Source organism: Callorhinus ursinus, unplaced genomic scaffold (genome assembly GCF_003265705.2).
Source record: "Callorhinus ursinus isolate GAN/ISIS: 27379988/994484 unplaced genomic scaffold, GSC_fseal_2.0 scaffold41, whole genome shotgun sequence".
Classification (NCBI taxonomy): domain Eukaryota; kingdom Metazoa; phylum Chordata; class Mammalia; order Carnivora; family Otariidae; genus Callorhinus; species Callorhinus ursinus.
Window position 1 is genome coordinate 12,078,550 of NW_027397103.1, and position 22,627 is coordinate 12,101,176.

The window sequence follows — 22,627 nt, forward strand, 5'->3', positions numbered from 1 at the left end:
CCCCGCGGGTCTGGGCGCTGGGCGCGGGGCCGCGGCGGTCGAGGCGGACGAGGAGGCGGCGGCCGGCGGGGCGCGGGGCCGGGCGCGCCCGCGGACGGGCTGGACAGCTCTACGCCGCGGCGCCGCCGTGCCCCGCGCACCCCAGCGGCCGCTGCTGCCCGTGCGCGCCGGGCCCGCCTCGCATTCCCCCACTCGGCGGCGGGCCTGCGCCTCCGTCAGGCCGCGCGGGGAGCGGCGGCGAGTCCCGGCGAGGGGCCGCCCCCGCCCGCCCCGAGGGCTGGGCTCCGCCGGAAGAAACCCGGCAAACTTCGGGCCAACTCGCTGTCTCCCCACCGCGGCCTGGGCTCGCTTCCCCGCCGGGGTGTGGGGGGGTGGGGTGGGGTTGACTCCGCAAACACCGCCAGCCTTGTAACTGTACTGGAGGAGCCAAGTGCACTCGCGGAAGGGGGCGAGTAGGCTTGCGGCAACTGTCACTCTTAAGTAGCTTTCTTAAAAACGAAGGTAGATAACAAATCTAGGGGAACAAACTGCATACGACTTCCTGAGGCCCAAACCTAGATGCTGGCTACTTGAGACCAGATTTGCAGCTGACAGTAAGTTCTTTCCCCGGCACCGAATCCATTCGCTCTGGGCTAAAGATGAAAATGGCCCTTGGAAATCAAAAGTAGCGGGAGCAGTAGTAACAGCCGGAAGGGACGCATGAAGCTCTAGTCCCCAACACTGCAAAAGGCACTGCAAAAAGATCAGAAATAGCTTCATCTTGATGTTTCCTCCCGATTGGACTCTCCAGACGTGAACCAGACGACCAAGAAGGCACTAGGTGAAATTTAAAATCGTCAAGTGTGTATTTAGATTGAGCAGGAATGGCCTTATGTGCCAAGACCTGAAGTAATGGAATTAAATGGGGCACAGCTAAAACCTAGCTTACCTATCAGCAAGTATCACTTTCTGTGGGTGAAAGGCGCGCTCTTCCTGGAAGAGCAAGTGCTAAAATTAAAGCAGTCCCAGACTGTTCTGATAGTCAGAGACAGCAAAACCACCAGAGGCTGTTCATCCCTGTGGTGACTGTCAGAATTGGAGAGGAGGCCAGGAAAGCCGTCATTATGCAACTCTCAAATTACCTGTCTTATGATCTTAGGACGACTGCTCTGAGACCAGGGAAGGTGTCCCAACAAACACAAAACCCTCACCTTCTTCCCTCCACCAAGAGGTGCCTTAAGTCCCACTAAGAAAGGTTTTCGGAGCATACGGAGATCTCCAGAGTCAGGCTCTTTACCTGTCCACCACCCCGAATTGAGCCCCTGGATGATACCATTGTAACCTTGCCATGAATGCACTCAAAACTTGCAGGCCTTAACCCCATCAAAAAGCAGATCTCAGGGTAACCCGGTAGGAATAAATACACTAATATCACAATGCAGTTCATATCCACAAATATTTATTAGAGTGCCTGTATGCAAGAATGAAGACATGATGGTCCCTGCTCTGACAGAGCGTACAATTCCATGACTCCTATACTTGCCTAGATTTAAAAACAACTGCAGCAAGCACTTGTCTTTGCCTAACCATCAGCAGCACTGCAGGAAGCAAGTGTTTCACATTGTATTTGGTCACTGTTACAGTGCAATGGTGAATAAGACAATTAACTTTGAAGTCTGTAGTCACAGCGATGACATGGTATATCATGTCCAGCAAATGCAAATTTATGGCTTGATTCCTCCTATCTGAGAGGCATCTATTGAAATAAAACATAAATTGGAAGGAGAAAGCTTTGTAACACAGGTCCTAATACTGGTGTAGTTTAATCTATTAAACTGCCGCAGAATTCTTGGCAAAAAATTATCTCCTGCAGAATGTGTGCAATATAATTGGTTTAATCAGACCTGTACATCTCATGACCACACACACTCTCATGACGGGTAAACATGATTTACCCGTAGGATTCTTAAAGGGTGCTAGGTATGCACTTATTTTTTAAAGCTTCTTAAAGCCTCACAGCACAAGTGGCACATTAAAATGTAATGAAAATTGCTTTTGAGATAAAAATTAGAATGACAAAAATGTGTAATTTTACTACATATGTAAGTGCAGAATTCAAATTTAAATAGCATTCAGCAAAGCCCCTGGCTTTTCAGAGTTAAGAAGGGGAACACGGTTCGGTTGTTCGTCAAACTCTAAAAACAATCCACATCTTTATATACGGCTCTTCTGATGCTCACTGCCGGCCTTCCTGTGGTCCTACCTTACAGGCCCCCACGGTGGAGGTCTAGGTATGGAACATTCAAAGGAGCCATTATTTTGGTTACGTGGCCACTTTTTTTTTTTTTAAAGGAAAATAGCCTGTATTTACATCAAATAACCCTCCCCCATCACCTATTTAAGATGCTTCTGAACTTCTACCCAACAGGTTACCAGTTTTAAGTCACTTAAAAAACAAACACCTCACACCAGGAAGAGGATCATTTGAACTCTAAGAAATCTCATTTTTCTTGCAAAAAAGTGGAGAGATCATCTTAGACCACCTAACAGAAATGTCAACCAACCCAAGGTCATTCTTAAGTCAACTGCTGGGGGCACAACCTACTTTTCTATTTAAAAAGTCCTAAATCACTACTTCAAACACCTAATTAACTCAATGAATCTGAAATGTGTACTTTTGTTGAAAAGTTACTAAGCACCAGGTACTTTACATAATCTCCTTTAAAATGGAAGGAAGCTTCTTATCGCTTCATCTTATCTCTTGCTGCTGAGGCGGGCAGGCCTGAGCCTGGTGGTGACCCAGGTCCGCATGGCTCTCCCTCCCCCCACCCCACAGCAGCTCTGCCCTTAGCCACCCCTACAGCATCGGTCAGCGTCGGCGGGACCGCGTACTGTGCCTCGGGGCTCCTGAAAGGAGAGTAAGTGGGCAGAACCAAGGGAAAAGAGAGAGCAAACTCTATTTGCATTGAAATAATCCTAAAGTGGAAGGTGCACTCTGGTAGTTACTCCCCGGCAGCTCAGCCCCAGCAGGACACCAAGTAGTTCACCTCCCAGGGACACGGGCTACTTTCTGACATCGCCACCTTTGGGGTTGAGTTGTTTTTAAGCTGAGCATTCTATGTTTGTAAATTAAGCACAAAAAAGGGAAAGATGGCTCAAAGGATTTTCCTTGGTTCTCCTCTTCAAAGCTATGAAGAAAAAGGTTTTTTTAATGTTTAAGTGACTACTACTACCAATCTATGATACGTTTCAAGAATCAAAGCACATGTCTTCTGAGAGGCACAGAGAGGTTTTGATGGGGTTTCCAATCTTTCTTGGAATGAGCCAATAGAGACGACTAGGAAGATAACTCCTTCACAAGATAAAACTATCTCTTCTGAAATGGCAATTTCCTATTCTTGAGAAGGACTTCGTGATAGATGGAGAGAACAATGAATATCCTAGTAATTTTCAAGTTAGATTTTAATGTCACGTATAGGAACACAAAAGGAATACCATCAGTAAAGTCAATCCCTTTACTAGGTCTTGACACAGCTGTACTGGAGCTTGATTAAAATTAACTTATTCTTTACTATAACTAGTTGACTTAAAAAAAAAAAGGCTAGAAAAAAAATACTACGAATAAAGGCACTTACTCTGTTGCTGAATAACTGTGATTAGCCCAAGGTGCTCAACTGGTGGCAGGAGTCAGGAGCAAAGGTTCAACTCAGGGATAGGAACAGGAGAGTCAGGTATCAGATGGCCCCTCCCTATGGAGGACCCCTCTCCCCCAGCAAAGCTGAGAAGGGAGCACCACTGGGGCAGCAGGCCTGGAGCTCAGCCAGGTAAGCTTTGGTGAAGGTGCTCAAAGATAGTTTGAGATCCCTGCTCAAAGGCATACACAGACCCTAGTGGAGTGATGGTTGGCTTGGCTCATTAGAACTACAAGCTACTAAGAGTCACATAAGAAGAAAAAGTTCAAAAGAAAACCAAACGTTAAAACCTGAGCATTATCAGTGGGAATAAATATTGAAAGTTCAATAATTAAATGATAATTAAATTAAAGACGCATTCCGAATGCGTCTATTTATGACCGTGTACAGGAATATGTGGGCACTGGATTCCGACCAGCCACCGAAAAGTGGGCAGTGGAGCAGCCCAGGCTTGACCAGCAGTCAGAACATATACCTGCTAGTGCTGCTGACCAGAGCACAGCCTCCTGCCCACGTGCCACTGCCAAGGCCAGGAGCTGGAGCCCTCCAGCAAGGCCAAAGTCCCAAGGCTCCATCTACACACATCCTGTGTCTGTGAACAAGCAGGGGCGGGTGCTCTAATCCCAACCTAGCATTCTTACAGCACCTGCTATGGCGGGAGGTTTTTTTGGCAGGGGGGGAGTGCAGCGGGGTTAAACACATCTGCATGGTGACTGGCGGCTGAAGCCACGTACCCGGGGGAAACCACCTCACTGGGTGGTGGTCTGTCTTCCATCAAAGCTTCATCCACCAACTTATGGCCACAGCAGGGACACAGTTCCACTCAGAATGCTGGGCGCAAAGCCTACAGCTCCCCAACTGCTTACCGTTTTCTGAAAAGTACTACATATATGACATTAGAGAATCACAACTCTCATTTTTCCCTCCTTACAGACAATAAAGTTCAAGGGAAACAAAAGGAGTTATTCATAGTTTCCAAAGCTTTCCAATATTCCATTATTTCCATTATTACTATTCTAATATTCACTCTAAGACATGTTCCTAACAGGAACTGCATTACCATTAAAAAAAAAAAATCCCAACACAACTAAATTCCAGGGTATGCTGCATTTTTCTTTTTTTTTTTTTGCATTCAGCATGTATTACTCTATTATTATAGAAGCTATTAAGCATTTATTTAAAAAAAGAATCATATTCACAATGTAGAACAAGTATAAAATTAGTGTGCAAAGTTAATTGTAAAAGGATAACACTATTTGTTTAGAAACAAGCTGCCTCCCCTGTTTACATTTCCTTACTATTGATATAAACTGGAGACTTACACTATTTAAAAATAATACTTTTTAAATAGTAAAATATACAAGAGATTCCTGAGCATAACAAAAATATCTTGAAAATATGTGGCCATTTGAAGTATAAAACAGTAAGTGTAAAGAATAGCATGATTGTAAAACTACTATTTGAAGGCTTATAAACAGTACAAAACAGTTTGCCTTTTCTGAGTGCATAATTATACGTTAGTGCAAACAAAAACGTCTCAAAATTTAATGGCTACAAATCTCAGAGATTTGCAGAGGTGCGCAAAACATGAAATTTCTTTAATGTCATTCGAACTGAGCCCAGTTCTCGATTAATCCTTTCCAAACGATCTTCCAAGGCTTCCTAAGGGAGAATAACAGGAAAAGTTTTGTTAGAATTCTGCATCGAGTTCACTGGTTCTATAATTACCACCAAATTGACCTTTCTTTTAGCAAAGGAGCAGGTAGAAACATTCAAATTACAGAGTTGGTTTTTTTTTTTTTTAACACAAATCATCTTATTTATATTATTTCTTTAAACAATGCAAATCAATGTTTCAACCATTCAAAACAAATGCTGCACCTCAGCACCTTAACACATCCTCAGTACCAGTGCTACTTAGGAGGATGCGGAAATCTCAGCAAGAGCGAGACTGAGCAAGGAGGTGATTCTCGGATTCTGCTGAACTGAGGACAGAACGAGAGGAGCCCAAAGGTACTTCACACATGTCACTGGAAGAAATGGATCGGTGCCTTATCCCACTCAGGCGTATGTCAAACAACTTTCTTCTGACAAGAATTTCTAAGTTAAAAAGGAGGGAACACGCTGGAGTTTCTTCCAAGAAACAAGAGATTTCACAAAGAATCTATGTAACAACTGCTATTTTTAAATAAGCAGTACTATTGTTAAATAAATAGAGCCTGGAATATAAATTTATCATTTTAGGTACTTTATTCAGTCTTAACTCCAATGGTATCCTGAAATAAAACTTAAAAATTCCTCTTTAACAACTTTTAATTATAAAAGGATCACATAAGGTGCGCCTGGGTGGCTCAGTCGGTTAAGTGGCTGCCTTCAGCTCAGGTCATGATCCTGGAGTCCCTGGATGGAGTCCCAAGCTGGGCTCCCTGCTCAGCAGGGAGTCTGCTTCTTCCTCTCTCTGCCCCAACCCTGGCTCCTGCTCTCTCTCACTCACTCACTCTCTCTCAAATAAAATCTCAAAAAAAAAAAATTTAAATAAAAAAATAAAAGGATCACACGTTCATGATAAAATATTTAGAAGACAGAGGAGTAAAAATTAACCAGTTCCTCTTTCTTGGGTTTTTTCTGTAGATATCCACATCATTAAGAAGAAAAATAAAAACAATCAAATTCTCTACTTCAAAACATTTTTCAGCTGAACAGAAAGAAAAATATCTTTCTGTGATATCATTTTAAATTAATTTGCAATATTCCATTAGATTTAACCAAGACTCTTTTAGCAGAAATTTAGGTTGCTTCTAATGTTGGATACCATAAATATTGCTGCAATAAATATTTTTAAAAAGATTTCTTTGCACACATCTGTAAATATTGCCTTAAGAATCATTCCCCCAAGCAAAAATGCTAGGTCCGAAGAGATGCAAAAATCTAAAGCTTCAGAGAGAAGTCAAACTATCTTCCAGAAAGTTTGTGACAATTTCTACTTCCACCTGCCATGTATGAGAATATGCTTTTCTACATCCTGGGTACTGTTTTGTTTTGCGTGTGTGTGTATTTAAATACCTGCCTATGTAAGTTTTTTTTTTTTAATGATGCTTTTGCGGTGCCTGGGTGGCTTATTCGGTTGAGTGTCTGGCTCTTGGTTTCAGCTCAGGTCATGATCTCATGAGGGTCATGAGATCAAGCCCTGGGTCAGGCTCTGCGTTCAGTGGAGAGTGTCTGCTTGAGATTCTCTCCCTCTGGCCCCTCCCCTGGCTAGTGCATGCATGCTTTCTCTCTAAAATAAATAAATAAATCTTAAAAAAAATAAAAATGCTGCTTTGGGGCGCCTGTGTGGCTCAGTCATTAAGCGTCTGCCTTAGGCTCGGGTCATGATCCCAGGATTCTGGGATCGAGCCCCGCATTGGGCTCCCTGCTCTGCGGGGAGCCTGCTTCTCCCTCTCCCACTCCCCCTGCTTGTGTTCCCTCTCTCGCTCTGTCTCTCTCTCCGTCAAATAAATAAAATCTTAAAAAAAAAAAAGTGTATGCCTAGTTAAGTGACCATGCTCAGCAGGGGAGTCTGCTTCTCCCTCTTCCTCATCCCCTCCCCAAACTCATGCTCTCTCTCTCTCAAATGAATAAAATCTTTTTTAAAAAAAGATGCTTTTGGGGCGCCTGGGTGGCTCAGTCGTTAAGCATCTGCCTTTGGCTCAGGTCATGATCCCAGGGTCCTGGGATCGAGCCCCACATCGGGCTCCCTGCTCTGTGGGAAGCCTGCTTCTCCCTCTCCCACTCCCCCTGCTTGTGTTCCCTCTCTCACGCTGTCTCTGTCAAATAAATAAATAAAATCTTTAATAAATAAATAAAGATGCTTTTGTTCAAATATGTAGTTTTTTACTCATTGGTGAGGCTGAATATTTTTCATCTTTTTCTTGCCCAATTTTACTTTTTTCACTTATGAATCATATTTAAGAATCTTCAGTCTCTTTCTGCTGTCAGTGGTCTCCTTACTGGAAGAAAGAGCTTTGACACGTATGAACAGGCTCTACTCCCTTTTAAGCTATTTTAAAAGCTTACAATCATTATATAAAAATATATATATATAACAAATGTTTCAGATGAATTTAGAATCAGAGTAGCCACAAGTTTTCCTTCTGCCTTCCCAATAAGGAAGAAGAGTTTCATGTGCTGAGTCTTATAAATTACTGAGTAAAGACTTTTGGAACAACAAAAACAGTAAGAGACTTAAAGTCTCAAGGAGAAGTTAGGCATATAGGCCCAAGGAAAGACCTCTGCTGTTTTCTTTGCTTTTTTTTTTCCTTCTGGTATCACAGATCAATCTGAAAATGAATTTTTCCTGAAGTTAAAGCACTGAAAAGCCAAAATGTGCAGTTATATAAGAGACCTATCCTTGTTGTTATGCTTAAAATGTTACAAAAAGAGCAGATTTTAAATGTCCCATGGTTTCATGCATTTTGATTCTCTCTGGAAAGCAACTAAAAGAAATGCACATGAGCCGCTTCGCCTGCACCATCTCCTGCTCAATAATGGAATCACATCTCTCTCTCTTTTTTAAATATTTTATTTATTTATTTGAGAGAGAGTGTGAGCGAGAGCAAGAACTGGGGAAGGACCAGAAGCAGAGGGGGAAGCAGGCTCCCCGTAGAGCAGGGAGCCCGACGCAGGGCTCCATCCCAGGACCCCGGGATCATGACCTGCGCCGAAGGCAGACACTTAACCAGCTGAGCCACCCAGGCGCCCCCATCTCTCTCTTTTTAACCTCTACAGCTATTCCAGTTGCAAAGCCAACTGTTTTACATATTTACTAAATGGAAAGGGGCTGAGAAATAAATTAGAGACTGGGGAGGAAGAAACAAACACAAAAAGGGACATTTAATGTGAGAGGATTAATTTAACATAAAATCTGTTCAAAGGCATATTGTGTAGGGGCATGAACGTCTTTTTCATGAAGCATAAAGGAAAAATCACTTTTTGTTCCTGAAAGCCAGCACGCAGTTCTAAAATATACTATACTGCTTCTCCCTCTCCCACTCCCCCTGCTTGTGTTCCTTCTCTCGCTGTGTCTCTCTCTGTCAAATAAATAAATAAAACCTTAAAAAAAAAAATATACTATAATCACCAAACACTTCCTAAAAGGCTGAAAGTTTAGCCCAGTTGTTTCAGGGTGCCTAACACATCATCTTGTATAATGGAACACCAGCCGGCACCACGCCTCTAACACACATTCAAGCTGAGACGGTTCACCTGGTTTAATCTTGTCTGCAAAGTGATTCGTCCTCCAGTAGAAGGCATTCGACTTAGTGCTGCCTCAATCTGTTAACACACAAAACAAATTTAAAATAAAAACAGAAGAATTCTGACGAATGGCAGGGATGTCTGTAACAGAATGGAAAGGACAGGCTTCAGCCTAGTACGTTCTAGTGCGCCTCGCCTGCACTTAAGTGCCCTCTGTCCTGCTCAGCAAGGACAGCTCAGCTCAAACGCGTTCCTAGCGCAACTCTGGTGTGCGAGCCACAGTAACTTCCTGGCATGGTCTGACTCCATAATTCCCTTCTGACTATTCCTCAGACATAAGCATTAAGTTCAGAAAAACACTTGGGTTTTTTTTTTTTTTTAAGTTTTTGTTTGTTTTTACCTGGTCTTTTTCTTTTGTAAGTTCATCAAAAAACCGTTCCGTTTCAGCTAGGGTCCTAATTTTTGCTGTATACTCAAAATCATTACCATGTGGTGCTACTGACGCGGGCTTACACTGTTCATAGCTAACTGATTTATTCTTCTCCCAGGCTGATCTCACAGACACTTTCTTCACTCCATTTGGCAACAGTTCGGGAGAAGAGCTATGATTAGCATGGATGTCGGTGGCTGTTTCTGAGTATTTTTTTTCTGTCAGAGAGAAAAGAAATTTCTCTTATTTCTTATCAGTTTTCGTGATCGATCATATACACAACTATATATGTTATTTGACTTCACTTTCTGGAAAGGACTGCCACATACCAAAAAACATAATGAAAAGAGACACAGTAATCAATCATATTTACTCAGTGCTTTTTCTCCACAGAATTCTAAAAGTTTTGCTCTCAGTTTGACAACCTGCACACCTTCCCTAAGTGAAGGTATATAAACTTTCTGTAAACTTAAAAGACCTTTAAGTAAACTTAAAGAAAAAAAAAAAGTTAAGCACTAAACACACACATTTAGTGGACACAAACCCACACCAAGAGTGCAGAGCTAGCATCTTACGGGGCCTGCCCAAGTGACTCACATGCATTATCTTGTAACTTTACGCCAAACTTAAAAAGATAAATGAGAAAAAAGAAAAAAAAAAAATCACCCGATACCTAAGTTGCACAGAAGAACGGTATGGCTCTGGTTAAGTAAGCATTAACACTGTCTGTACCTCAGTTTCCCAACTTTTCAATGAGGATAACAGCACTGACACATAATATGAGCATCACAAATGCTTATTCTTAGAGGCCCTTGTGCAGAGAAATTATTTAAGTGCAGGATATTACACTATTTAGGACCTTGAAAAGATACGAGAAATTCACAAAATGACTAAAACCATAGCTAATAATTTTTTAGGAAAAGATACCTTCTGAGTCATCTAGAGGAAGAAACTGGAGTTGTTTTCTTGGATTGGTACGTTGTAATGCAGACACAGGAACAGTATCTAAATCATCCAAAAGTATATCAAATCTATTGAATGAAGCAAGTTATTTGTGAGAAAAAAATGTTAACTGATTTTTCCTATCTCCACTAGAAAGATGAGCTGGCATCCAGTTAACTCACATATTCACGTATTTTTTAAAAAGAAAGCTGGTCATATAATTTTCTAAAACTGAAGTTTAATTTATATTTTCTAACACAAAATTATATTTATATATGAGAGACTTAAAGCATTTACCCATACATTATCTCCTTCAATCTTTATAACAACCTTATAATATATGCAGGGCAGGTGTTATTATCCCTGTTTTATAGAAGAGGAAACCTGAGGTTCAACGAGCTAAGAAATTTCTCAAGAGCCTGATGGAGCCAGGTCACCAGCTCTTCCATCGTAGGCGTGCACGGCTCCCCCACAGGGGCACACACTGCTGACCACACTTCAGAGAGAGGACGATTGTCTCAGGCACCCAGGGGAACTTACGTGTATTGCCAGGGCCATCCTAGGACAGCCCATTTTCTTGTACAAATGGCTCAAAAACTGCCCTGTATCATAAACCTTTTCAGGAAAACAAAGAATTATCATTCTATATCCAAAAGCTGGAAGGGATTCTGAGGCAGTATTTAAATTCGGTAGTAGCCAGTATCCACAGTTAAAACTGTTTTCATGGATTATAGTATTTTTTTATTTTGAATATGACATTCATTTAAATGATTTAAATCCAAAGGGTTCCCACTGGCAACTGAAAAATTAGTGATAGCTACAGGCATAAAGTTGACACTTAAAAAAAAAAAGTCAGTAATAAAATATTTTACTCTACTATTTTAGAGAACTTACCGAGTTGGACTGCTTTCATTTTTGCTCAGTAGATGACTAAATCCTGGGGACAAATTTTCTTTAGGGGATCGCTTTGGACTATAAGCCACAGTCACTGGTGTTAACATAATCTCTCTTTTTGCTACAGAAGAAAATGAAGAGGAAATATTCTCTTCCTTCAATATAATACATATATTGGCAGAACATTCTTTTTCAGTACTTTTTTCTAACTTTAATGGAATACAATTTTATTATAAAACTTTTTGAAAGAGCATACAAAATAAAAATTCATAATCCTAACACCTAGAGGGAACCACTGTCAACATTTTAGTGTATCAGACTGCAGTGTCAGCACTCAGACTCAAAACTGGTTTTTCAGGATTTTAGAAGTCAAGTGGAAATAAATGGAAACACCAGCGCACATTCCTGTCACACAGGGACACACGAACACCAGCACACATTCCTGTTACACGGGGACACACAAATATCTTCAGCAGTTCTGAAAATGGAAATCGAGAAAACAGAAATCCAATGCTTAACCTTTAAAACCATAACTGTAATTGACTAAAGAAACCAGAGGTAACTATATGAAAAGAAGTATATTTTTTCCAGGCTAGCTTAAATTAATTTGTTTGAACTAATGTTTAATTAGATAGTTGTCAATGCTCTCAAAAACTGTGAAATGGTATGAGTTGCAAAAAGAAATTTGCTGAACACACACAAAAATCTCATTTGAATATACTGAGATAAAATTTCTTCACCTATAGTCATAGTTATCTGTGCAGTCAGGTGATATTATTGAACAAGATCTTATTTAGGAACCCTGTGCTCAGAGTACTCTAGTAGGTGCTAGAGAACATAAGGGAAACAGAAAACATCAGGCATGTGTTGTGACAGCTCGGATACCACTCTTTTGAGCCCAGGAGACATACACAACTAACTCTTACTTGGAGTACTTGATTTACGATTTGAAGGTGGTAACGATGAGGATCTCTGTGAAGCAGAATTAAACCTCCTCTGTCTTTGTTGGGCACATTTCTCTGGGGACCGACTTGCACTGACTGACATTTCAGTTTGCTGAGGATTCGATAATTCTGTAACAGACAAATGGTTAAAAAGTAAACAAAACAAACCTAGCTCTGGTTACCTGCCTTTATTAACAGATGATTATGCCAAGCAAGCAATTCTCACTATCCAGGTTAGAATGATTTATTTGGAAATACACATTATAAGGATTAAAAAATGCTTGATGAAGAAAAATGTGGGAGTTTATAACGAATTCATTCTGGCTTCCTGTTTACAATTGCCATTCAAGGTGATTTTTCAAGAGAGATTATTTTTAGAAAGCAAGTCACTAATTTATTTACTAGGAGATACTGCTTTGGAGATGCAATGCCCAAGATGTGAACAATGTAATCAGCAGGCCCGATCAAGTGAGCACTGGAGTGAATACAAGGAGATGCAAGTACTGTTGACCTGTGCTTGTGAGAAAAATGGTATTCAAGATACTTCTTGGGGCACCCGGCTGGCTCAGTTGGAAGAGCATGTGACTCTTGATCTCGGGGTTGTGAGTTCAAGCCCCACGTTGGGTGTAGAGATTACTTAAAAATAAAAAATACAAAAATCTTAAAAAAAAAAAAAAAGATACTTCTTATCCTACTGAGAGATGCTCAGTAACCAAGAAAGGGAGAGTAGAAAACGTTACATCTCACTTTATGAATACCAAGTGTCTATTGTAACTTTCCAAGGACAAACTGATGTAGCTATATTCCAAATATCTTTAAGAATGCTGCATAAATCTTTACTAATCAGAACGTAACATGTGGTCTGCTTTGTATAAAACGTGCAAGTTATGCCATGACTGTGATAAATTATGAGCCAGGGGATTTAAGGAAGGTGATATAATTGGGGATGAAGGGGAAAGTATAATCTATCTATATCAAACAAGGGAAAAATGCTTACTATTTGAGGTATCCTCTTTCTCTGTCTGTGTGCCCCAATTTTTAAATATTTTTCCTTCATCGAGTTCTTTTAAAGCTTTCATGATTGGTGTATCTGAAGTCTCTCTTTGTTTTTTTATCAATAAGCTTCTTGGTGAACTTTCAGATGAAGAATCCTTTTCCGGAGGAGAATGGTACCTTAAATAAGAATTTTAAGACATGCAGTGTTATGGACTGAATATTTGTGTCCCCCCAAAACACTTGTATGTTGGAGCCCCAATCCTAAGTGGATAGTGTTAGGAGGTGAAGCCCTGGGGAGGTTATTAGATTTAGATGAGCTCATGAGGGCGGGACCCTGTGATGGGATTAGTGCCCTTCTAAAAAGAAGAGACACAAGATCTCTCTGTCTGCACACATTCACCAAGCAAAGACCCTATAACCAGGAAGAGGGCCCTCACCAAGAACCCAACTGTGCTGGCACCCCAGTCTCAGACTCTCAGACTCCAGAACAGCAGGAAAAAGTGTTTCTTGTTTAAGGTGCCCGGTCTACGGTGCTTTAAAAGAGCAGACTGAGCTAAGACAGAGGTCACTGGCACTGTTAGGGGAATGACATGAGAGTTAACAATTACACTCCACAATGAATATATACACTTTACAATGTAAATAAACTAAAATTGAACCTGCATGTAATAGACCAGCACTTCCCAATCTTCCTCACATCCTCGCACGTATAGAAGTATTATATTTATGTGGTGCTCTAAAGTAACATGGTTGCATGGGCTGTCCAGAAGGTGAGAGGATCAACACCTTAGCCTAACGGAGAGTCTGTGCACAGCACACCACTGTCAAGAGCACAGGGTGGGGGATGCTCTGCATGGCCGTGGATCTTGAGTATCCTAAACTCATTAGCTTTTCAATGTAAAATAAAAATCTGGTCCTCAAAAGTAAGACATTGAAGCCACAAAGAGAAGGCTCTTCTTTATGCCTTCCTGAACATTTAAGGGCAACTGAAATCTACTGAAACCATAATCGACCCTAAATATGACCTTTGACAAAGCTACCTTACCCGGGAGCACAGGTTTCCACTAGCTGGTTATCCACTCTATTATCCTGGGTGTCCAAAGGCTGGCCAGTAAAGATGGAATACTCCGCTCCTGGTATCAGCCACTTGCGCCTGCTGACGTCGGAGGTGGCCAGTGTGCTAGGACAGGGAGAAACGATCTGAGGCATGACAGGCTCGTGCTTCAGTTCACACTGAACACATACCGAAAACAACCTGCTTTGTGGTTTTTTTGTTTTAAGATTTTATTTATTTATTTGACAGAGAGAGAGAGAGCACAAGCAGGGGGAGCAGCAAGCAGTGGGAGAGGGAGAAGGAGGCTCCCCGTGGTGGAGCAGGGAGCCCAATGCGGGGCTCAATCCCAGGACCATGGGATCATGACCTGAGCCGAAGGCAGCCGCCTAACCGACTGAGCCGCCCAGGCGCCCCAAACAACCTGCTTTGAAATGGTACATACACATTTGTACAGTAATTCTAAAACTGCATAAAACAACCTTATTTTAGATACAGGAATTCTGTTTTATGGTTTTCAGATCCAACCGAACTGTTATTCTAGGTTTCTGTTACTTTGGGCTATTTCTGCATCTCAGTCAAGGTATTCTCCTGTCTACACAGCTCTGAACACCCCCAACTAACTTCCTACCACACTTCCTATGCTTCACACCCAACCCATAGCTCAGGCCAAGGAGGTGCAGCGAGAGTGCCCTTCTCATTCCTCCCAGACCAGCACTGCCCAGGAGAACTTTCTGTGAGAACAGAAACATCCTCCATCTGTACAGCCCAATACAATAGCCACTAGTCACATGCTGTTGAATTGTGGCTAGTGAGATGAAGAAGCAATCTTTACATGTTATTTAATTTTAATTAACTTAAATGAAATAGCCACACACAGTGACTAGTGTATTGAGTAGTGCAGCTGAAGGCCAGTCCTTCCCGCATCTTATGGACACCCTGCCCAACTCAGGCTCACACATCATGCATTAACCGGCCCTTTGCTAGACTTCAGAACTGTTCTCACCTTCTCCACACCTGCTCCTGCCCTCCTACTTCAGTGTCCACAGGGAGGAGCTGTCCTGGACCTCTCTCCAATGACTGGACTCGACTCCTGCTCGCTCACCCGCCCCCCCGCATTGGAGAATACTCACTGGACTTCATCATCACTAGAGAACACATCCCCTTAAGAAGTCACAACTCCAGGGGAGCCTGGGTGGCTCAGTTGGTTGGGCGACTGCCTTCGGCTCAGGCCATAATCCCGGAGTTCCGGGATCAAGTCCCGCATCAGGTTCCCTGCTCGGCTGGGAGTCTGCTTCTCCCTCTGACCCTACCCCCTCTTGTGCTCACTCTCTCTCTCTTAAATAAATAAATAAATAAGAAGTCACAACTCAAGATTCTTCTGGCTAAGGTGCTCAAGTATCACCAAGGTACTGTGACCCCGAGGCCTGTGATCCCTGGCCTCACCATTTTCTACTTATCAACCCCTCCCCTAGCTTTTTCAGCTCCCCTCTACCTACTCTGGGGTGCACAGTTACTCACTGCCTTGACCCCCCTTCCGCACTCACCTTCCATCACCCCCGACTGACAGCAGAGACCTAAGCCTGAGGAACACGGTGGTCTCACTCCCGAGTGTCTACAGAGTGTCTACAGTCCTATATCTGGGCTTTGCTGGAAGCAAGCCACCCAACTGTGCAGGCTGGGCTAGCACCAGAGAGTCACCATCACCATCTCAATGGACACCCAACACTGGCTGACAACATACATTTCTGTAATCAACAAGCTCCAGTTCTCCAACAGGACTCCCTTACACCTTTCTCCACTCTCCTTAAACCTCACCCAGCCCTACCGGTCAGCTGATAACCCCGCATCACACTTGGGAGGGGAAAAAAGAAACGAGGAGACAAGAGGTGTCTTCCTCTCTCTGCTCCCTTCCACAGCCACTTCTTACAACTTCCCACATTTTCATGTCAACTCCCAGTCGCTCCCTTCCTTTTTCCCCTCGATTTTTAAATTAAGAAACATTCCCCAAACATTCTTGGAAAATTACAAAAACTATTGCAAGCACTCACTTGTACTTAGTTTTAACAAATGCTAACATCTTACCATACTTGTTTTCATCGGTAAGACAGAAGATTCTGCATATAAGGTCATTTGTATTTTTTAAATTAGGTCCACATAATGCACACGTCCTTTTAATGCTGCTGTTTCTACTCAACGTGTTTCAGATTTCTCCATGTTAACGCAGACAGGGACATCATTTTAATTATTTACCCACAGTACAAATATGCCACACCTTATTTATCCTTTCTCCTGCTGGTGTTTTAGTTTCTCTGCATCACCTTTCAACAACACTACAATTAACATGTGTAAGAATTCCTCTGAGGTAAATATCCAAAAACAGAACTGTGGAATTTGGGGTGCACACATCTTCAGTCTTACTGGATATTGCCAAATCACGCTCCAGGCAAGCTTATCGATTTTCAGTCCAACCAGCAGTTTGAAGGTTCCTATTTCTTCACATCTTTGCCAAATTTTACAATGATCAGAGCTGGAGTGTGGCCTGGCCTGTCTGATGGTGTGAATGGTATCCCATGCTTGTTTTAATTTGCATTTTTCTGATTACTAGTAAAATGAACATCTTTTCAATTTTATCAGCCATTTAGAGGTTTCTTTTTCTGTGAATCATTTGTTCATATTCCTTTATCATTTTTCTATTGAGAATTTTTTTTTTTAAAGATTTTATTTATTTGAGAGAGAGCATGAAGGGGGGAGGGTCAGAGGGAGGAGGAGACTCCCTGCTGAGCAGGGAGCCCGATGCAGGACTTGATTCCAGGACTCCAGGATCACGACCTGAGCCGAAGGCAGTTGCTTAACCAACTGAGCCACCCAGGCGCCCTATTGAGAATTTTTCTTATTGATTTATAGTTCTTTATATCCTGGATACTGATCCCTTATTGGTTCCTGTTCACTTAAAATATAAAATATTTCAAACATGCACAGACATACAGATTATACTCCTGTACCATCTGCTTATGAACCTTCTATGCTCTATTTCCGCTAAACAGTGGAACACTACAGATACAAGCCAAGTCCCCTGTGTACCTCACACCAATATCATTCCTCCAATGTCATAACCCTAGTGTAAGTGGTCAGCTACCACTTTCACTAAATTTGTATTCAGCATTCCATACACATTGTTATACTTTTACTACTTCTGTATGACTCTGTAAGATATGTTCTAAATGCTAAAGTCAGTATAAATACTATCCTTCTTCTGCAACTGGTATTTTGTTGTTCCAAATTATGTTCTTAAGATTAAACCATGTTAGGGGTGCCTGGGTGGTGCAGTCAGTTAAGCGTCCAACTCTTGGCTTCAGCTCAGGTTGTGAGATCAAGCCCCACATTAGGCTCCGCACTCAGTGTGGAGTCTGCTTGAGATTCTCCCTCTGCCTCTCCCACTCATGCTCTCGAAGTAAATAAATCTTAAAAAAAAAAAAAGAGTAAATCATGTTAATGATCAACTTAAGTGGCTGACAAATTTTTCCTACAAAGAGATAATAAATAGGCTTTTTGTTTTATTTTATTTTAATAGGTTTTATGGGCCAGATGATCTCTGTTGCAAGTACTCAAATCTGCCACTGTAATGCAAAGCAGCCAGACAATAGGTGAATAAATAGATTTTATTTACGGAAAATGAAATTTTAATTTCATATAATTTTTACATGTACAAAATACTATTCTGATTTTTTTCCAAACTTTTTTTTAAAAGATTTTATTTATTTATTTGATAGAGAGAGCGATAGGGAGAGCTGGAACACAAGCAGGAGGAGTGGGAGAGGGAGAAGCAGGCCTCCCACAGAGCAGGGAGCCCGATGCAGGGCTCGATCCCAGGACACTGGGATCGTGACCCGAACTAAAGGCAGATGCTTGACGACTGAGCCACCCAGGCGCCCCTTTCCAAGCATTTAACAATGTAAAAACCACTCTTTGCTCACGGCCCTACAAACACGGGCAGCAGCCTGGACTTGGGCTGGGGCTGTGCTTGCCAATTCCTGATCTAATGTATGCACCGTCACACCACATAGCACCATACATAAATATATCACAATATATTAATGTTCCAGCCGCTAGACATATAGGCCACTTTCACTCACTCTACACAACCTTCCCAACGGATGTGCACATCTGTCCCTCCACGCAAACCACTCTCCAGGCCATCAAGGCCTGGCTGGCGCACCTAGGGGTCACCAGTCCCCTCAGGTGCTCTCTCGGCAGTGTCTACACCACTGGCCACTTCAGGGTTCCTCCGAGTGCCCTGGCAGCTCTTTCTCAGGTTCTTGTGCCAACTCCTTCTGGCCCCAACATCAAGACATCGGGGCTCCTCAGAGCTTCATCCTACACCAACCTCCCACCACACACCCATCATCTATCCCAGAGTCAAGCACTACAGAATAATTCTAAAATTTGTAACTCTAGCCTAAGACCCTATTTCTGAATTCCAAATGTAAATTTATAATCACCTGCTTGATTCCCACTTGGAATTCGTATGAATCTCAAACTAAAATACTCGAAATGGAAATTCTGATCCCTTATCGATACCACGGTCAGCCCTTCCCATTTCTTCCCTAGTTCAATATATGGCGCCCGGAGTTGCTCAAGACAGAAACCAAGGAATTATCAGACACCTCCCTTTTAATCTTGTCATCTCATTCTTAACCACGTTCGGTGGATTCTATATCCAGAATCTCTTGCAGACCCTCCTCTTCTGTCCATTTCTATGTGGATTCTATATCCAGAATCTCTTGCAGACCCTCCTCTTCTGTCCATTTCTATGGCCAGCACTCAGTGAACACCGTTTCTCCTAACACCACAATCGCCTAATCAGTGTGTCTGCTGCTACGTTTCCTCGCCATCTTCTCCTGGCAGGTGCATTAAAAATATAGAAATCAGCGGCACCTGGGTGGCTCAGTCAGTTAAGCGTCCGACTCTTGATTTCAGCTCAGGTCATGACCCCAGGGTCCTGAAGTTACGCCCGCACTGGGCTCTGCGCTGCGCCTGGAGCCTGCTTAAGATTCTCCTCCCACTCTCCCTCTGTCCCTCCCACCCTGTTCGCTCGGGTTCTTTCTCAAAAAAAAAGAAAAAAAAATCAGACGACCTAATTTTACCACATAAAACCTTTCAAAGGCTTCCCAACAGACTGAAGAGTAAAATCCAAACTCTTGACCATCGCTTAGAAAGCGATGTATGACAGTCTATGATTTCATCCGGCGCTCATTCACCCCTTGCTGGCAATATTCAGGTCACACAAGCTTCCTCCAGGTTCTTTAAAACATGTTAAGCTCTTTCCTACCTATGGACGTAGTAAAGCTCATTTCTCTGCCTGGAACAGGCCCCTCCCTCATGCCTCCCACACCAACAACTCAGCACAAGGCTTACCTCCCTGCCCACGTAAGTCACCTCCACAGAAAGGCCTTCCCTGACCCCAATCTCACCCCACTCTTGTTGTCTCTCAAATGTTCAATTTCAGGAATTTACAAAATTTTTTCTTTAAATAATTCACTATGTTCTAACTTAAGGTCAATGAACAAGGATCTAGAGGAAGTTTCTCATTTGACAATGACCAGAAAGGTTAAAGTTTACAATTTAACAATCTTTCTCATACACATCAATACTATGACCTTATGATCTACTCATTTATTCTTTACAAAATCATACTAAAACCCAATCTAATATGAAAAAAACTACTCTATAAATGTATCAAGATAATGCTCTGAGATTATAGCAGAGCTAATTTTGAATAAAAAACTAAAAAGAAAAATTCATACGACCTATGAAGATCTTCATAGGTCTGCCCATTAGCACAGGAATAAAATTTCTGGAATTTTAGGGCTAAAAGATCTTTTGAGATGTTCTAGCTCAATGTCCTTGTTTTTAGAGATAATTGAGCTCCAAAAAAAATTAAGCGATTTGCCTAAGGTCACACAGCTGGGCACAGTCAACAAACAAAACATTCCAAGTCTCTTTACACCCAATCTGATTCTATTTCGTCCTTTTGGCAAATGCCCCCACATGAGAGGTTTTATGATATCTAATAATTAGATGGTTTTACTTTTCTGTTTTTTAAGTAAGCTCTGCACCCAACGTGGGGCTCCAACTCACCACCCCAAGATCAAGAGTCGAATGCTCTGAGCCCCACCAAGCGCCCCATAATTAGATGCTTTTACACATCTACATTCTATAATGAGATTTAACTCTGACTTCCTTATGACTTAGACAGAGGAGCTTCTCAGTTTAATAAAAGGGTGCACTTATTTCTAGCTTTACAGAGATTAAACAAAATAACTTACTTGGCACGTGAGGATCTCATGGGAGTTTTAGAACTATGGCGAAGACTTAACATATTTTCATGCTCTACTTGCTTGACCTGAGCTTCAAGTTTTGAAATTGTTCTAATTCAAAAGTAAAAAGAGAAATTAAGTACACAATTTAAAATATAGCTCAACTACAAATTACTTATTTATTTAACAGATGCTTCTAGAAAAGGGGTGACAGAAGAACCGCTGGTCTGTAAACCTTTTTCATAATAAAATGCCACCAGTAAGCATAAAAGCTGAGCAAAATTGGAACATAAACTGAAAGGCAAGTACATTAAACTCTACAAAGAAACACACCATATACTACAATTGAAGGACAAGGAAACAACAAATGGACTTTATGTAGACAAATTAAAAAAATTTATACATTTGACTACAAATCAAAACACGGTATAAATGAAATTAAAAAACAAAATAAATTCAAGGATTCAGATAAATTACAATTCTAACATATTTAATTCTAAACATACATATTCACGCATACAAAATATACATAGGTAATGTTTTCACAAAAAAGGAAGGTTTAATATCCAATAAAAGAGCTAGTAAGAACTTCCTAATTTTTTTAAAAGACACAGAGGCTAAACTATCTTGAACACTCTCTATCTATAGACAACTCACCTCATCTGTGCCATGTTCAGAATAAAAGCCTATTTTCAAGTTAACGAACAGAAAATAGGACTCTGGCCAATTAATTGCTTTGAGGTTATCTTGGCATTCTTTCTGTTCTTTTAAACTGCGCATATGTCTTTGTCTCATCTTTTAAGCTCAAATTCTTGCCTACCCTGATGCAAGGAAGGTTTGAGAAAGAATAGCTCTAACGGGCTGACACTTTATGCCAATCTGATAAGGAAGCTATCAGCAGAACTGAATGCATCACAGAAAAGACCTGAGCAGATGAGAAGGCCGGACAGCGTTCATGTTCTCTCCGATGGAAGTCATGAGGAGTGCAGTAAAATCTCCAAATAAGGGACACATCTCCAAATGCAAATACAAAAACATGCTCCAAAGCCAATTAGAAATATCTAATCATTTGCATAATGAAACACATAATGTCTCAGGAAATGCACACTCCTCAAACACAACCACCAATATACTCTAATTGTTTAAAAATCTTCTTCGGCTACGGGGCACCCGGGTAGCTCAGTCGTTCAGTGTCTGCCTTCAGCTTGGGTCATGATCCCAGGGTCCTGGGATTGAGCCCCGCATGGGGCTCCCTGCTCAGCGGGAAGCCTGCTTCTCCCTCTCCCACTCCCCCCTGCTTGTGTTCCCTCTCTCAGTGTGGCTCTGTCAAATAAAAAAATAAAATCTTTAAAAAAAAAAAAATCTTCTTCGGTTAAAATCAAATGTATTTCCAGGTCAGGGGAAGATTAGGATAAAACCTGATCTCAAAGTGCCTAAAAGTCCTCAAGAAAAACTTTCTTTTCATTGCTTTCAGTACAGACACATATTTAAATGCTAAAAGAACAATAGAGGCATCATTATCTTATTAGTAAGAGAATACATTTTACCTTTTCAAATCAGAAATCTGAGTATGTGCATCAAGCAATTTGTTCTCAGTTGTATTTAATATATCCTATGAAGATAAAGGAAAAATTCGATAACTGAAATATTCAGGATATATTCATTTTACTTTAAAATACATAATATGAAACCAATCTAAGACTACACCAGAGAGCTACAAAAAGAATTATGCAGATACTCAGCAAATATAGCATCAACCATGAGCCAGTGTATAATTCAAGGGAAAAACGGGAGAGAACAAAACACTGGTTTATACAAAGAGCCGTACATACATCCCCTGTAATAACAGGTATAGCTTATTAAGCTTTGCTTGATTATGATTACAAGTAATCCAGTGTTAAAATGGACATGTTTTAGCCACAGCTTGCCCAAAAACCTCAGTAAATGGCAAAACAGATACCTGTGCTGGTGAGATTTCAGATGTCGTGACCGGCTCCCGAGCCCCCAGAACACCTCCCTGCCTTCCTCTAACCCTGAATGACCACAACCCTGTATCCTATGCAACAGGAATACTTTGGACCCCACTTACAGCATCACTGTGGGGTTTCACTGAATTCAAATATGTAGTTCCCAAAGCTTCCATT

At 41.6% G+C, this 22,627-nt stretch overlaps 1 protein-coding gene across 14 annotated transcripts in view; it reads right to left on the minus strand.

Moving 5' to 3' along the window:
- Positions 1-1,424: 1,424 nt before the first annotated feature.
- MPHOSPH9 (M-phase phosphoprotein 9) overlaps positions 1,425-22,627 on the minus strand; it is a 60,728-nt gene continuing 39,525 nt past the window's right edge. For 11 of the 14 annotated variants that reach the window (XM_073881258.1, XM_073881261.1, XM_025889666.2 and 8 more), the window contains 10 exons: positions 22,031-22,095; positions 20,493-20,594; positions 14,158-14,292; positions 13,114-13,289; positions 12,099-12,245; positions 11,173-11,293; positions 10,264-10,367; positions 9,307-9,554; positions 8,916-8,984; positions 1,425-5,333 (listed from right to left, as the gene is read on the minus strand). In XM_073881258.1, coding sequence (XP_073737359.1) covers positions 5,232-5,333; positions 8,916-8,984; positions 9,307-9,554; positions 10,264-10,367; positions 11,173-11,293; positions 12,099-12,245; positions 13,114-13,289; positions 14,158-14,292; positions 20,493-20,594; positions 22,031-22,095 — 1,269 coding nt within the window. In that variant the 3' untranslated portion in view covers positions 1,425-5,231. Of the gene's footprint in view, positions 5,334-8,915; positions 8,985-9,306; positions 9,555-10,263; positions 10,368-11,172; positions 11,294-12,098; positions 12,246-13,113; positions 13,290-14,157; positions 14,293-20,492; positions 20,595-22,030; positions 22,096-22,627 lie in introns of those variants that run through there. The other 3 variants (XR_012374895.1, XR_003211717.2, XM_025889670.2) reach the window with 3 other exon arrangements.